The sequence below is a fragment of the Apiospora marii genome, assembly GCF_038362585.1.
Source record: "Apiospora marii strain CBS 49790 chromosome Unknown utg000005l_segment0_segment0, whole genome shotgun sequence".
Taxonomy (NCBI): domain Eukaryota; kingdom Fungi; phylum Ascomycota; class Sordariomycetes; order Amphisphaeriales; family Apiosporaceae; genus Apiospora; species Apiospora marii.
This window is the reverse complement of record NW_027117377.1, coordinates 4,826,477-4,838,584: the sequence shown is the minus strand read 5'-3', so window position 1 is coordinate 4,838,584 and position 12,108 is coordinate 4,826,477. Positions and strand designations below refer to the sequence as shown.

General features: G+C 54.3%; 3 protein-coding genes across 3 annotated transcripts; all 3 read left to right on the top strand.

Annotated features, from left to right (window-relative positions):
• Positions 1 to 802: 802 nt before the first annotated feature.
• Positions 803 to 2,958, top strand: PG985_009378 (uncharacterized protein; the record flags this gene model as incomplete). Its single annotated transcript, XM_066829146.1, has 3 exons — positions 803 to 1,349; positions 1,437 to 1,563; positions 1,626 to 2,958. The coding sequence occupies 3 exons, from the start codon at positions 803 to 805 to the stop codon at positions 2,956 to 2,958; spliced, it is 2,007 nt and encodes a 668-aa protein (XP_066684058.1).
• Positions 2,959 to 4,749: 1,791 nt separating this feature from the next.
• Positions 4,750 to 6,878, top strand: PG985_009377 (FAD binding domain-containing protein; the record flags this gene model as incomplete). Its single annotated transcript, XM_066829145.1, has 4 exons — positions 4,750 to 4,801; positions 4,868 to 5,490; positions 5,541 to 5,834; positions 5,901 to 6,878. 4 exons carry the CDS (start codon positions 4,750 to 4,752, stop codon positions 6,876 to 6,878), a joined length of 1,947 nt encoding a protein of 648 aa, XP_066684057.1.
• Positions 6,879 to 7,748: 870 nt separating this feature from the next.
• PG985_009376 (heterokaryon incompatibility protein-domain-containing protein) lies at positions 7,749 to 12,099 on the top strand (the record flags this gene model as incomplete). The annotated part of the gene is made up of 4 exons (XM_066829144.1): positions 7,749 to 7,764; positions 7,820 to 8,412; positions 9,174 to 10,916; positions 11,767 to 12,099. 4 exons carry the CDS (start codon positions 7,749 to 7,751, stop codon positions 12,097 to 12,099), a joined length of 2,685 nt encoding a protein of 894 aa, XP_066684056.1.
• Positions 12,100 to 12,108: the final 9 nt, after the last annotated feature.

Genomic DNA, 12,108 nt, shown 5'->3' with positions numbered 1-12,108 from the left:
AGCGCGGCTAGGAATATTTCGGTGAGTGAGGATCAGGAGAGAAGGCTTAAGAGCGCCGTCTGAGTCGACTCAGCCTGGGCAACCGCTGCAGGTTGAGTCCAGAAGCCAAGTGGTAATGCAGCAAGAGGCTAAGTCCAGCGGACTTTGACCAGAAGACAGGAGGTTCGAATGATCCGAAATATCGTATGGGTGGACGGATGTGTAAGTATTTTGTGAAGCCTCGGTGCAGCTGAGCTGTTCTTCATGATGGCCTCCTGCATGGGGATGGAACCATGGGATGCATCCGTATGTTATGGGAGGCCGAATTGTTCTTATCCGCCCATTAGTCTTCACCTCTTGTTTAGCCCAGAACGGCATGCCTTCCCAGACAGAGCCGGGTAAAGGAAGTGGCAAATCATGGGTACCCGCCCTGGCCCTACCCGCCCTCGGGTTCCAGCCGGGGAGGCGGCTCAACGAAACGCATTGACCAGACTCGGTGAAAGATACACTGCATACAAGACTATTATATTGAAATTCTTCGAACGGCTGTGCGCGGAGCTTGACAAGTCAGGTTACACCCCGTCCAGGCTGTGAGCAGGTTCAGGCATCAACCAGCATTCCCAACGCCCGGTCCATGAGGCAGATTGCTCTTGATTTCCTCGTGTTGTTCCGAAAGATCGGTCCTGCTCTTGCGTAGCCTTGGTCCAGCCGAAGGGGGTCTGCGATGCTTGGTCCTGTGACGTGTAGTCTTATATATAGCGGATCCCTGATAGAAAGCTGTCAGTTTACGACTTACCACTTGTTATAGTTTATTGTCGTCGTCATGAACGCTAGCGAGAACACGACGGACCAATTGGTAACTGGAACCCAGACATCCACTGATGGCCCTGTAAGTGAATTGCAGTCATCAAGTCAGGAGGACGTCCATGGGAGTGCATCTCAAGATATTCTGGAGCCTGTTTCAGAGACCGAAGGTCAAGAAAACTCGTACGTTCGAATCGATGGGACGGGTATGGACGAGCCTTGTCAAGGAGCCAACATGAGCACCACGCAAACAGAACAGACTCACACGCTACCCAGTGCAGGCGGTCCTTTGGCTGTCAATGACACTGTGACTTCAGCCAGCACAAACCATAACTCCCAACTTGGCAAAGGAAGCCACCCTAGCCGACCCCCTTTGACTACTTTCTGGGTATGGGAGATTCACTGCTGTTGCTTGTCGGTTCTGTGTCTTGTGGCCATTTCCATAATCCTCGCCATATACAAGGATCGACCGGTCTCCGATTGGTCTCTGATGATATCCATCAACGCCTTGATATCAGTTTTCTCTGCCATCATGAAAGCAAGCGCGATGATGGGCGTCTCTGAGGGTAAGCAAGTGCCTAGACATCGGGTTACTAATGAGCACCGAGCTATCTTTGATTGGCGTAATAGTTATATATTGACTTGCCTCTCAGGGATCAGCCAGATGAAATGGCTTTGGTATTTTCGAGACAGTCGACCTTTGTCCCATTTCGAAGACTTCGACGGCGCAAGCCGGGGTCCACTGGGCGCTTTGAAGTTACTGGCGCGGAGACGACCACAGTATGTATCGTTAATGTATAGTCAAATTCGGTTTGAAGTACGCAGGTCTGACTTGGCACCAGTCACATAGCCAATCTAGGTGCCCTTGTCACCATATTGATGGTGGCTGTTGATCCATTCTTTCAACAGCTTGTCCGGTATGACAGCTGCCTCCTGCCCACCGATGCACCCGCGTCGATCTCGAGAACGAACAACTATACTGTTGGCGGTTACCAAACCCAGCTCCTTTTCGCCGAGCCTGATAGTGCCATGGCGAAAGCTATTTATTCAGGGGCACTCGAACCGCCGTCCATCGAAGCTGCCGCTATCCTGTATGACTGCCCCACTGGAAATTGCACATTTCCGGGTTCTGATGGCGAGACCGGTTCATTTTCGTCCCTTGTCATGTGCTCGCACTGCAAAGATCTCTCCTATAGAATCCAGGTGAATGGGAGCTCTCTATCTTTCTTTATTCCTTCGTGGTGGTCCGAGCCAGAGCTTCAGATTGGGGAGATAGTCAAATGGAACAATATGCCATTCCAAATGGCGGAAGCTTCCAAGGTCCCGGCAAATACTTCAAACTTCGACGAGGTCATCAATTTGCAGTTTCTGATGAAGGTACTCGATGACCCTGGGTCGTGCGTACTGACCAACACAACTGGCTGCCCAAAACACCCCTGGGCGGTAGCCTGTTCCCTTTATCCTTGCATTAAAACCTACAGCGCAAGCGTGCAAGGTTCAGTCCTATCCGAGACCACGATCTCGTCGGTTCCGCTGCGAAAAACAAATGCATCCTCTGTCGAGGTGACTGTTTCGCCGAATATGACATGGTCCCTAGCAGCCGAGGAAGTCGTGAACGGTGGACAGCGACGGCAGTGCCTGAAGTCAAACGTGCCAGGCGACAATGCGACTGTCGCAATATCCAGTAACTATACACTGCAGATTGGCCAGGATCCAGCAGACACCTTGACAACATGGTACGAGGCAGACTGCGTCTGGGTGTTAGGCACTACTTCGGGCCTAGCTATCAACCAGATTCTATCGCATATGTTTGACGCATCCCTTCTTGGCTCCATGACCGACAACACCATGTCCGTCCAAGGCGACACCTGGCTGAAGCAGTTCTACCGCAACGGCACCGCCGATATGGATACGGCTAGTCAATACTTCGAGGGCATAGCCAACGCGCTGACCGGCTTGATGAGGCGGCACGGTGATACTCCTGCTTCGGGCTACGCGATGGGCACGCAGCTCGCAGTGAAGACTTGCATTCGCGTCCAGTGGCTTTGGATGGTCTTCCCTGCGGCCCTAAATGCAATGGCGGTAATGACTCTGGTAACTACTCTAAAAAGATCGGCAAAGACGAAGACCTGGAAGGGCGCATGGCGATCCTCATCGCTGGCTGCAATGTTTTAGCGAGTCGATGTGGGAGGAGAAACGAGCACAGCTTGCAGCGGGGGACTGCACGCATCACGGGATGAAATCGAAGAGAAGGCCAAAGCTATCAGGGTCACTATGGTTAGAGGATATCTAGAAGGGAACTGCTCGAGTGAGATATAGCTTTAGATCCGGAATTTCCAGTCACCCATTTTCACGATATTGTCGCTCGCTGGAGACGTTGAAGGGTCAAGTAGGTAAATACACAGATCGAGTACCTACATAACCACGACGCGCGAGCTATGTTCTTCGCGCTCTGGCCACCTCAATCATTTATATGGACGAATTTCGACTGTTGAAGCGGATTGAACGAAACTGAATATCCTGTGCAGTTACGGGTATGGTTACTCGCCGACTTGTAATGGCGCGTGTCGCGAAGAAGAAGAAGAAGGAAAGTCCAATCGCGTGGGCCATGTGAGGTCGGTCGCCTGCTGACCAAAAGCTTGGAGATAGTTCGCACTGGTTATTACTAAGTATGTCGTAGGTTACCAAGCGACCGCTGGAATAAATAACCCCCGGCTTGACAGATGGACCGATGATACCTAGATGATGTAGGGGTGTGGGGTTGATAAGGGTGCGACAATACGGGACCCTCCCAAATTGAAGATTGATTCCTCGGGATTGGGATTTGCTGGTTACTTCCCTCAGCTGGAAAGGAGAGCCAGCCGCTTGCCAAAGCCGAGATTCTCAGCCGTGGGCACCCCGCCTTCGGCCCCGCCTTTCTCGATTACCGTGTCTACCTCCCGGCTCCAGCAAAAAGTAAGGAAGGACGTTGTAGACGCGGGTCAGGCCCCACGGGGATGTGCAGGGGGAGAGAGGTTGGCGCCAATAACCAAATCCCGTGCTAGGTAATCCTTCTGCCTAGGTAACCCCCCTAACTTGGTACTAGTCATTTGAAGTTGCAGTCATCACTTGCTCATCCCTCAATTGCACTGGCTACTCACCTGCACTTGCATGGCCACGAGCTACAGCAGTAAGTGGTCGTCGGGGAGGAAAGATCCCGCCAGCTGCTGCTGGACGGCCATCAAACATGGAAGGTTGGCAGGCAGCCCATTGATGGCAACAAGCACACCAGACTTGTGCACTTGCTGCTGCGCCTTCCACTTCTTCACACACGCACACGCACTCGCGCTTGTGCCTGCCTCCCAGCTTGTGTGGAGCATACCTAATGCCACACGAGTGGATAAGCCGCCCTCCCCAGGCCGCCCAGGATGGAGTTCTTGTCCACCGCAGCTGTACCCCATCTTTCCGCTCACTTGGAATCATGACTTCGGTTCAGAGAGAGCATGCCCTTTCCCGAAATCTATGCCGTGAGAAGGACCCGTAACAGCGTGTCCATTTTCTTTGGTGCTCCTGGCGTCTCGGGTCTACCCATCGGCCTCCAAGAGCTCCCTCAACTCGGATTGACCGGCGAGGCCGCCAGCACGTGGACTTCAAGTATATAGGACTCAGCATATCTCTTGTTCTTCATCTCTCGTTCCCTACTCTAGTTTCATTTTCTCGCATTGTGTGGTTTTTTTGCCCGAAACGGTTCGGTAATAAAAATACGAGACTGGAAAGAGCACGAGAGACGTTCTGGATCACTTGTCATGTTACATTGAGATACCCAATATAGACGCAGTTCCCATTCGGCCCCCTTCCGATTCGTTTCCGCTATCAGGCTGTTTGGTAGCCTATTGCCGCCGCCCTGTTTGCCCTTTTCATCGATAGACCTTGCTTCTGCATCATCGGCCACCTGTTCGCCACCCCTTCACACCGCATATCGTCGCCATGATCGAGACTCAACCCGCGAAAAGGCCCTCGCCGCCTAACTATGATATTGGTAAGTCCATATCCCGCCCGTCCGTTTGGCCGGAATACGAACAAAACGGGCTGACCCCCTAACCAGTCATCGTGGGAGCCGGCCCGGTGGGCTTGATGTTGTCCACCTGCCTGGCGAGATGGGGATACACCATCAAGCACATTGACAACAGAGCCGAGCCAACCCCAACGGGGCGCGCGGACGGTATCCAGCCGAGGTCACTGGACCTGCTCCGCAACATGGGCCTGAAGTCGGCCATCATGGCGCACAAGCCCGCTCGAGTCTACGAGGTTGCATTCTGGGATCCGCCCAAGAACGGTGACGGCATCGTCCGGACCGGCACCTGGGCCAGCTGCCCGAGCTTCATCGACGCGCGGTACCCCTTCACGACGCTGCTGCACCAGGGCTTGATCGAGCGCGTCTTCATCGGCGACCTCGCCAAGTCTGGTAACAAGGTGCAGCGGCCCTGGACCATCACCGGCTTCAAGACGGACGAGAAGGCCAACCCGGAGTACCCCGTCGAGGTCCAGCTCAAACACACCGACGGTACCTTCGAGGAGACCGTACATGCTAAGTACCTCTTCAGCGGTGAAGGTGCTCGCTCCTTCGTACGGGATCAGCTCAAAATCGGCATCAAGCACAAGGATCCCATCTCCAATGTCTGGGGTGTAATGGATGGGGTGGTCAAGACTGACTTCCCCGATATCAAGGTTCGTAGAGAGACACAAGGTGTATTGAAGCTTGACTGACCCTGTTACAGATGAAATGCACAATTCACTCGGAACACGGGTCAATCATGGTCATTCCCCGTGAAGACAACATGGTCCGGTTGTATATTCAGATTGCCTCTTCAACAGATCCCGACTTCCATCCCCGGAAGACGGCAACCGAGGCAGAGGTTCAAGCAACAGCCAAGAAGATCTTACAGCCCTACTCCATCGAATGGGAACGTGTAGAGTGGTACTCCGTCTACCCCATCGGGCAGGGCATCTCCGAAAGATATACCCTCGACCAAAGAGTCTTCCTGGGTGGCGATGCTTGCCATACACACAGTGTAAGTTGACTACTTCCCTCGGCCTAAACAAGATGATGTTCACTTATTGACTCCTTCTGCGTATAGCCCAAAGCTGGACAAGGTATGAACACGGCCTTCCTGGACGCGCTCAACCTGGCGTGGAAGATCCACGCAGTAGAAGCCGGCTTCGCCGACCGCGAGCTGCTGAAGACGTACGAGCCCGAGCGGAAAGAGGTGGCCGAGAATTTGTTGGACTTCGACAACAGATACGCCAAGCTCTTCTCGACGCGGCCGTCGGCCGACACGGTGCAAGCCGCGTCGGAGCAGAAGCCCGCGCTCCAGACCGGCGGCGCCGACGACGACAACGACTTCATCCGGACGTTCAAGGAGTCGTGCGAGTTCACCAGCGGCTACGGCGTGGCCTACAGCCCCAACTCGCTCAACTGGTCGCCCGATCACGCGGCGCGGTCGCCGCTCATCCATCCCAAGGGCACCAACCTGCGGACGGGCCGGCTCATGATCAACGCCGACGTGACGCGTGTAGTCGACGCCAACGTGGTGCACCTCGAGCAGGAGATCCCCCTCAACGGCGCCTTCCGCCTGTACGTCTTCGGTGGCCACCCGGTGCGGAACCGGCAGGCGCTGGCCGATTTCGCGGCGCACCTGGCCAAGCCCGACTCCTTCTTTGGCAGTCACCTGCGGTCCGACATGGATCAGGTCTCGCATCACGATTCCCTGAACCCGCACAGCCGCTTCTTCAGCATCTGCACCGTCCTCGCGGCGCGCCGGTCCGAGATTGAGATTTCGCGCGACGTGCCCGGCCTGCTGGCGCGCTACCGCGACCTCGTCTACGCCGACGACCTCTGGAGCCGCCGCGTCCCCGACGCCCGCGCCGCCGCCCACGCCAAGCTTGGGCTCGACGAGGACAAGGGCGGCATCGTCGTGGTGCGGCCCGATGGTTATGTCGGTGTCGTGGTCAGCCTCGTCGAGGGCGCCGGCACCGTCCTGGCTCTCAACGAATACTTTGCGGCCTTCACTGCGAACAAGAAATTGGGGTCGTCCGAGAGCAGGTCTCAGCTGTGAGGGAGGGGAAGTAGTTTTAAGGAAAGAGGCGGCGGTTTTTTAGATAATGGGCGGATAGAAGGTCCGTCGTCTATATGGTGGTAATCAGGAGGACCTCGGAAACAGAGAAGAATCGCCCTTTGCGTGCGTGCTGTTTCATGGAAGAGGCCGAGGTGTGCGTCGTTTGGATGTTGAGATCATGTACTTCGATTAGGGGGTACGAGAGTAGCGTTTTTGAATTTATCTTGGATGAGATTGAATTGCATAGCATCGCGCTTTCTATGTTTCTTGGTTCTCGTGTTGGCTGTACCGGGTGCTGGACTTTCTATACATGTTCACTTCTGTCTACCATGGCTGTACATATCCTGCTATATCGAATCGAATGAGTCGAGTCAGAATTATAATCCATGGTCTTCAATTGCAGTCCCCGGGTCTTGCGACGGCGATATGTATATGTTAAGTGTATAACCCAAGCCTACTTTTATGTTCGACGTCACCATGGTCATAACCAAGAGTCTATGTTTCTAGAAGGGCATTACTCTGCCCGACAGCCAGGGCTGCGAATGTGGGAAGGGAGGCAAAACGATATGTCCCATTAATGGCTAGAGGACGACCCCCTTGTATGGATGATTGTTTGCATGACACCGAACCGGGACACCTGTCTGATATCATGCCAAGGATACGCGTGGGTTGGTGTCTAGTCATCGAGGGGATAACTTCTGGGATGTCCATAAAGGGGTTGTGTCGTGGCGGCGGAAACAAACATGCAATGATATTGAGCCTTGCCTCCTCTTTTTTTTTTTTTCGACTGAGACGGCGCGCTTAACAGCCACCAATTTTCCATTTGTCCGTTGCAATTCTAGTTTCTATAGTATAGCATGATCTACTAGAATGACTGCCACCGCGGGTCCAAACTGCCCAATTCTTCCTACGTCTTGGTAGATGACGGGTGCCGCGTCCAGCCCGACGGCCCCGTGGCGTGGAGCGTCTTCAAGTCCTGGTACCTCTTCGACCTCTACCTGGGCGCCTGCGGGCTCCTCGTCAGCGGCCTGATCCGCTGGATCGACGAGCTGGACTTCCAGACCGAGTCGCCGCCCAACAACAACTTCTTCTTCCGCCACGTGGAGCCGTGGCTGTACCAGACCCAGATAGCCGGGCTCTTATCCGTGGCGCTGATGGTGGCCCGTCTCCTCTCGGGCGCGATTGCGTCGTCAACGCCACCGGTCTGGGCAACTATTACACGACCCGCGTCGCGCCCGATCCGACGACGACCAAGACGGACAGACCCAGCTATTTCTCTGGCCCGGCACTCGACTTCCTGTCCGAGACGCTCAAGTACACCATCATGCTCAACTTCACCGGCGCCTGGATGGAACGGCGCCAGCAGCAGCAGAACAACGACTTCGACCTCGATGCGTACGCCACCGGCGCGCTCCGGTTGGGCCACGCCGCCGCGTGGAGCCAGATGATCACGACTCTCGTGAAACCTCGGGAGCCGGTGCCGGTGCGGCAGGCGCAGGCCATGGTCCGCGCCGTCACCAACGGGGCCGCGGCTGTATGTTTGGCTTTGCTGGTGGCGTGGGCTCAGAGCAGAGCTCCGGTCAGAACGCTGTCTCGGTACAAAGTGTTCTAGAAAGGGAAGACGCCGCACCGCCGCACGAGCCATGCCAAAAAGGCCTGGATTAGAGCAAAACGGACTGAAACGATGTTTGGTACCGTACATTCACTGTTCTTTACATTTACAGATTCTCCTACCGTTCTCCTTGTACCTTCGCTTCGCAGGTGTTGAGTGGCCCAATCACGCTTAACCTCGAACCAGACGCCCTGATAAATGCTTATACACCCAACCTTTCCATGCCCCGCACTCATGACTTGACGCCCGATTCACTGGCAGGGCTACTACATATGCGAGGATCAGCCCTGTTCCATGTTTTTCCATTTCGCTCCCAGCCAATGGCCTGTTTTGCATCACGTCTTACATACAGGATTCGGTAGCTTGCAGCTTGATGGCGTTTCTTAATCGTCCGTATTGGACATATGGTAGTCCCCCGCCGGCTGGTGGTGAGGCATGGCTGCCTTTCTGGCTGAAACAAGTCCATCGGAACTGAGATAACCCTCGCTGTCGCTCTCAAGACGACTTCGCCGCCACCATGTGATGACCAGTGCCCCCGCCACCTCCAACGGTATATCAACTGGGTTCCCCAAGAGCATCTAGACGACTTCACCTGCTACATTTATCGTCCCATGCTATCTCTGCTGCTCTCTGTCCTCATGCAACACCAATTCCCACGAGCTTTATTTGAATACTGCTCGTAGAGAATTTCTGATCCAATGGAAGCGCTTGCGGACGATGAGTTTCGACTACTAATCCTCTTGCCGGGTGAATTCGATGAGCCTCTACATTGCGATCTGCGCACGAGTACACTCGTCCAACATGAACCGTACGAAGCACTTTCCTATGTATGGGGTAAGAACCCAAGTGATGTGGACATCGAACTGGCTGGCCAGCGAGTCAGTATCACGGAGAGTCTGGAGGCCATTCTCTTCCGCCTTCGTTTGCCGTCGGAGCCGCGAACATTATGGATCGACCAGCTATGTATCGATCAGTCCAATATAGAAGAGAAGTCGGCCCAAGTCCAGAAAATGTGCTCTATTTATATCAACTGTACACGAGCTATTATATGGCTGGGCGAAATTGCCGATGGGATACGGCGCAAAGACGCTGAAGGTGCGTTTGCTGTGATCGAGTACATTGCAACACTCGGCTCTGAAAACGAAGCTGGCACCCTTCAGCCCGAAGCTGGCACTCTTCAACCACCGCAGTGTATGCAATCCGATGAGTCATTTGAGGCCTCCATGAAGGCCCACGGTACAGTGAGCATTGTCAAAGGCCCTTGGTGGCACCGAGTCTGGACAGTCCAGGAGGCCATGCTGCCTAATGATCTCCTTTATCTCTGGGGACCTTTATCGCTATCCAAGAATACCACCGAGTCTGCCACCTCAGTCTGGGTATCTAGCAACCTCCGAAAAATGGCTCCGAAACAGCTCAGCACAGCTATGGAACTAGGTGATATGGGTCATCTGATGGCACGTTTCATCTGGTTTAACGGATGGGAAGAAGGCCTTGAGAATCCAATGGACACAATGATTAAATGGCGGCTTCGAGCAGCGACTGATCCGCGTGATAATGTGTATGCCTTAACAGGCTTACACACGGCCGGGACTCTGCTAAGGAGCGGCAAATGCGATTACTCATTGGATATGGAACAGGTTTTCATTAATTACACCCTCGACCTCATTTATCGGAGTGGCCATAACGAACACGGTGATTTGTTACCTCTCGTCATTGATCCCTGGGGAGAGCGCAGTGCGGAACTCTCGGGGCTACCGCGTTGGGCCATCGACATGCGCTCAGAACCAAATTATCACACTCAGCCATTCCGAATGCTTTCTACCTACGACCAATACGAGGCGAATAAAGGAATGCCCGTTGCCCGCCGACCAGAATATACTGGTGAAGGCTTAAGCGTTTCCGGCGTCGCCGTTGACATAGTAGAGGTTGCGGGTGACGGAGTCATTATTCAGACTGACGGCACAGGGCAGACGTTCAGAGAGCGGCCGGACCCAGACATCCGGGAGAAGATAATATCTTGGTGGAATATCTACTCTAATGCTAACAACCGACATCTTCCGATTCCGATTCCGACTAGCACGACTACGGACTGCAGGGAGTATGACGAGTTCTGTAGGCTCATACTAGGGGAGATCCTTGAGGATCATCAGAATGCTACCATTGAGGACAGGAAGAACGTCTCGAGCTACCTGGAAACTGGCAAAGAAAACCACTCGCTGGAACATCTCCACAGGCAGCTTAGGAACAGGCGGTTCTTTATCACCAAGAAAGGGCACATTGGCCTCGGGCACCTGGAGACCATGCCAGGCGACGACGTCTGGGTACTCAACCACGGCCGAGTGCCATTTACCCTGCGCGCGAAAGGGGATTCGGCTGGCCCTTCCGCTGGAAACTCCGATGACTACATTTTCGTTGGTCATTGCTACGTACAAGGGATCATGCACGGACTGGGGACCGATGGGAGATGGGGGTTTACAGACTTTGAACAGCGTAGAGTGTGCTTGCATTGACTACCTATGCTTGCGTCAGGCGACTAGTCCGGGTTCTTTCTCATATTGTACTTGGCGGTAGCGGGGATTCTTGGTCCGGCTCGGGTCGCCGGGGAGGCGCTGCAGCAGGCGTGTATGGTGCTCTTCGTGGATCCGAAGGTACTTGTTGCCTCAGTAGCGGTCGGGGCGGTTGCCGGTATTGGGCTAGAGCAGCGATTCGTATTGCGCCCTTTCCTTGAAGTCGGACTTCAGCTGGTGGATTGGTGGTTCCAGGATGATCAGAAGTTTACGGCTTGAATCGAATGCAACGGTCGGGGATCAGGGTCAGTGAAGTCTACTGCATTTTACTCCTATCAAGAAATTCCATCGATCCGAAGTCTGGTAGTGGACGGTAATATGCATCACTCTATATTTCGTCGTGCAGAACGAGTAGTTGCTCACCCCCCATGGTGGTTAATGAGCTTAGCAAGGTCAGAGGCCGGAACAGCTGAGCAAGATGAGTTTGCGTGCCCGACACGAAGCAAAAGATATTGATCCTCGCATGTATTCCACATCAAGAAAGAGAAGACGCCATCCCTGAACCAACCAACCAACCAGACTTGAAATACAGGCCAAAGAAGACGACGATAATCAAAAGCGACGATAACCAAAAGGTAGAACCCAGAATAGAAAGAACCTTGAACACACCCTAACCCCCCCCCCCCCCTCCCCGCTAGTTGCTCCAATCCTTATACAGCACCCGTGTTATGCATGACCCCTGATAACACGATATGAAATGGTGTTACAGAGCAATATCCTAGACGCCTTAAACCGGCCGTTCTCTACCAGCATATCGCAATATCCATCATCTTCAATCCACGGCGGGATGAGTGAAGACGTGCTTGCTGTCGTCCCCGTAGCCGGGCCAGTCCTCGATCCCGACGGTGGTGGCGTAGCGGCTGCGCCTGTTCTTGCCGGCGCCGTGGCAGTTGCCCGCGTCGGCGCCGCCGGCCGAGACCAAGGCGCGTCCCACAGGAACTTGTACGAGACGTCGCAGCTGACCTCGTTGACCTGCTTGCTGAGCGGCGTCAGCGTGTACGCCCACCCGTCGCCCGCCGTCAGCGTCACGCCGAACTTGTAGTTGTGCGGG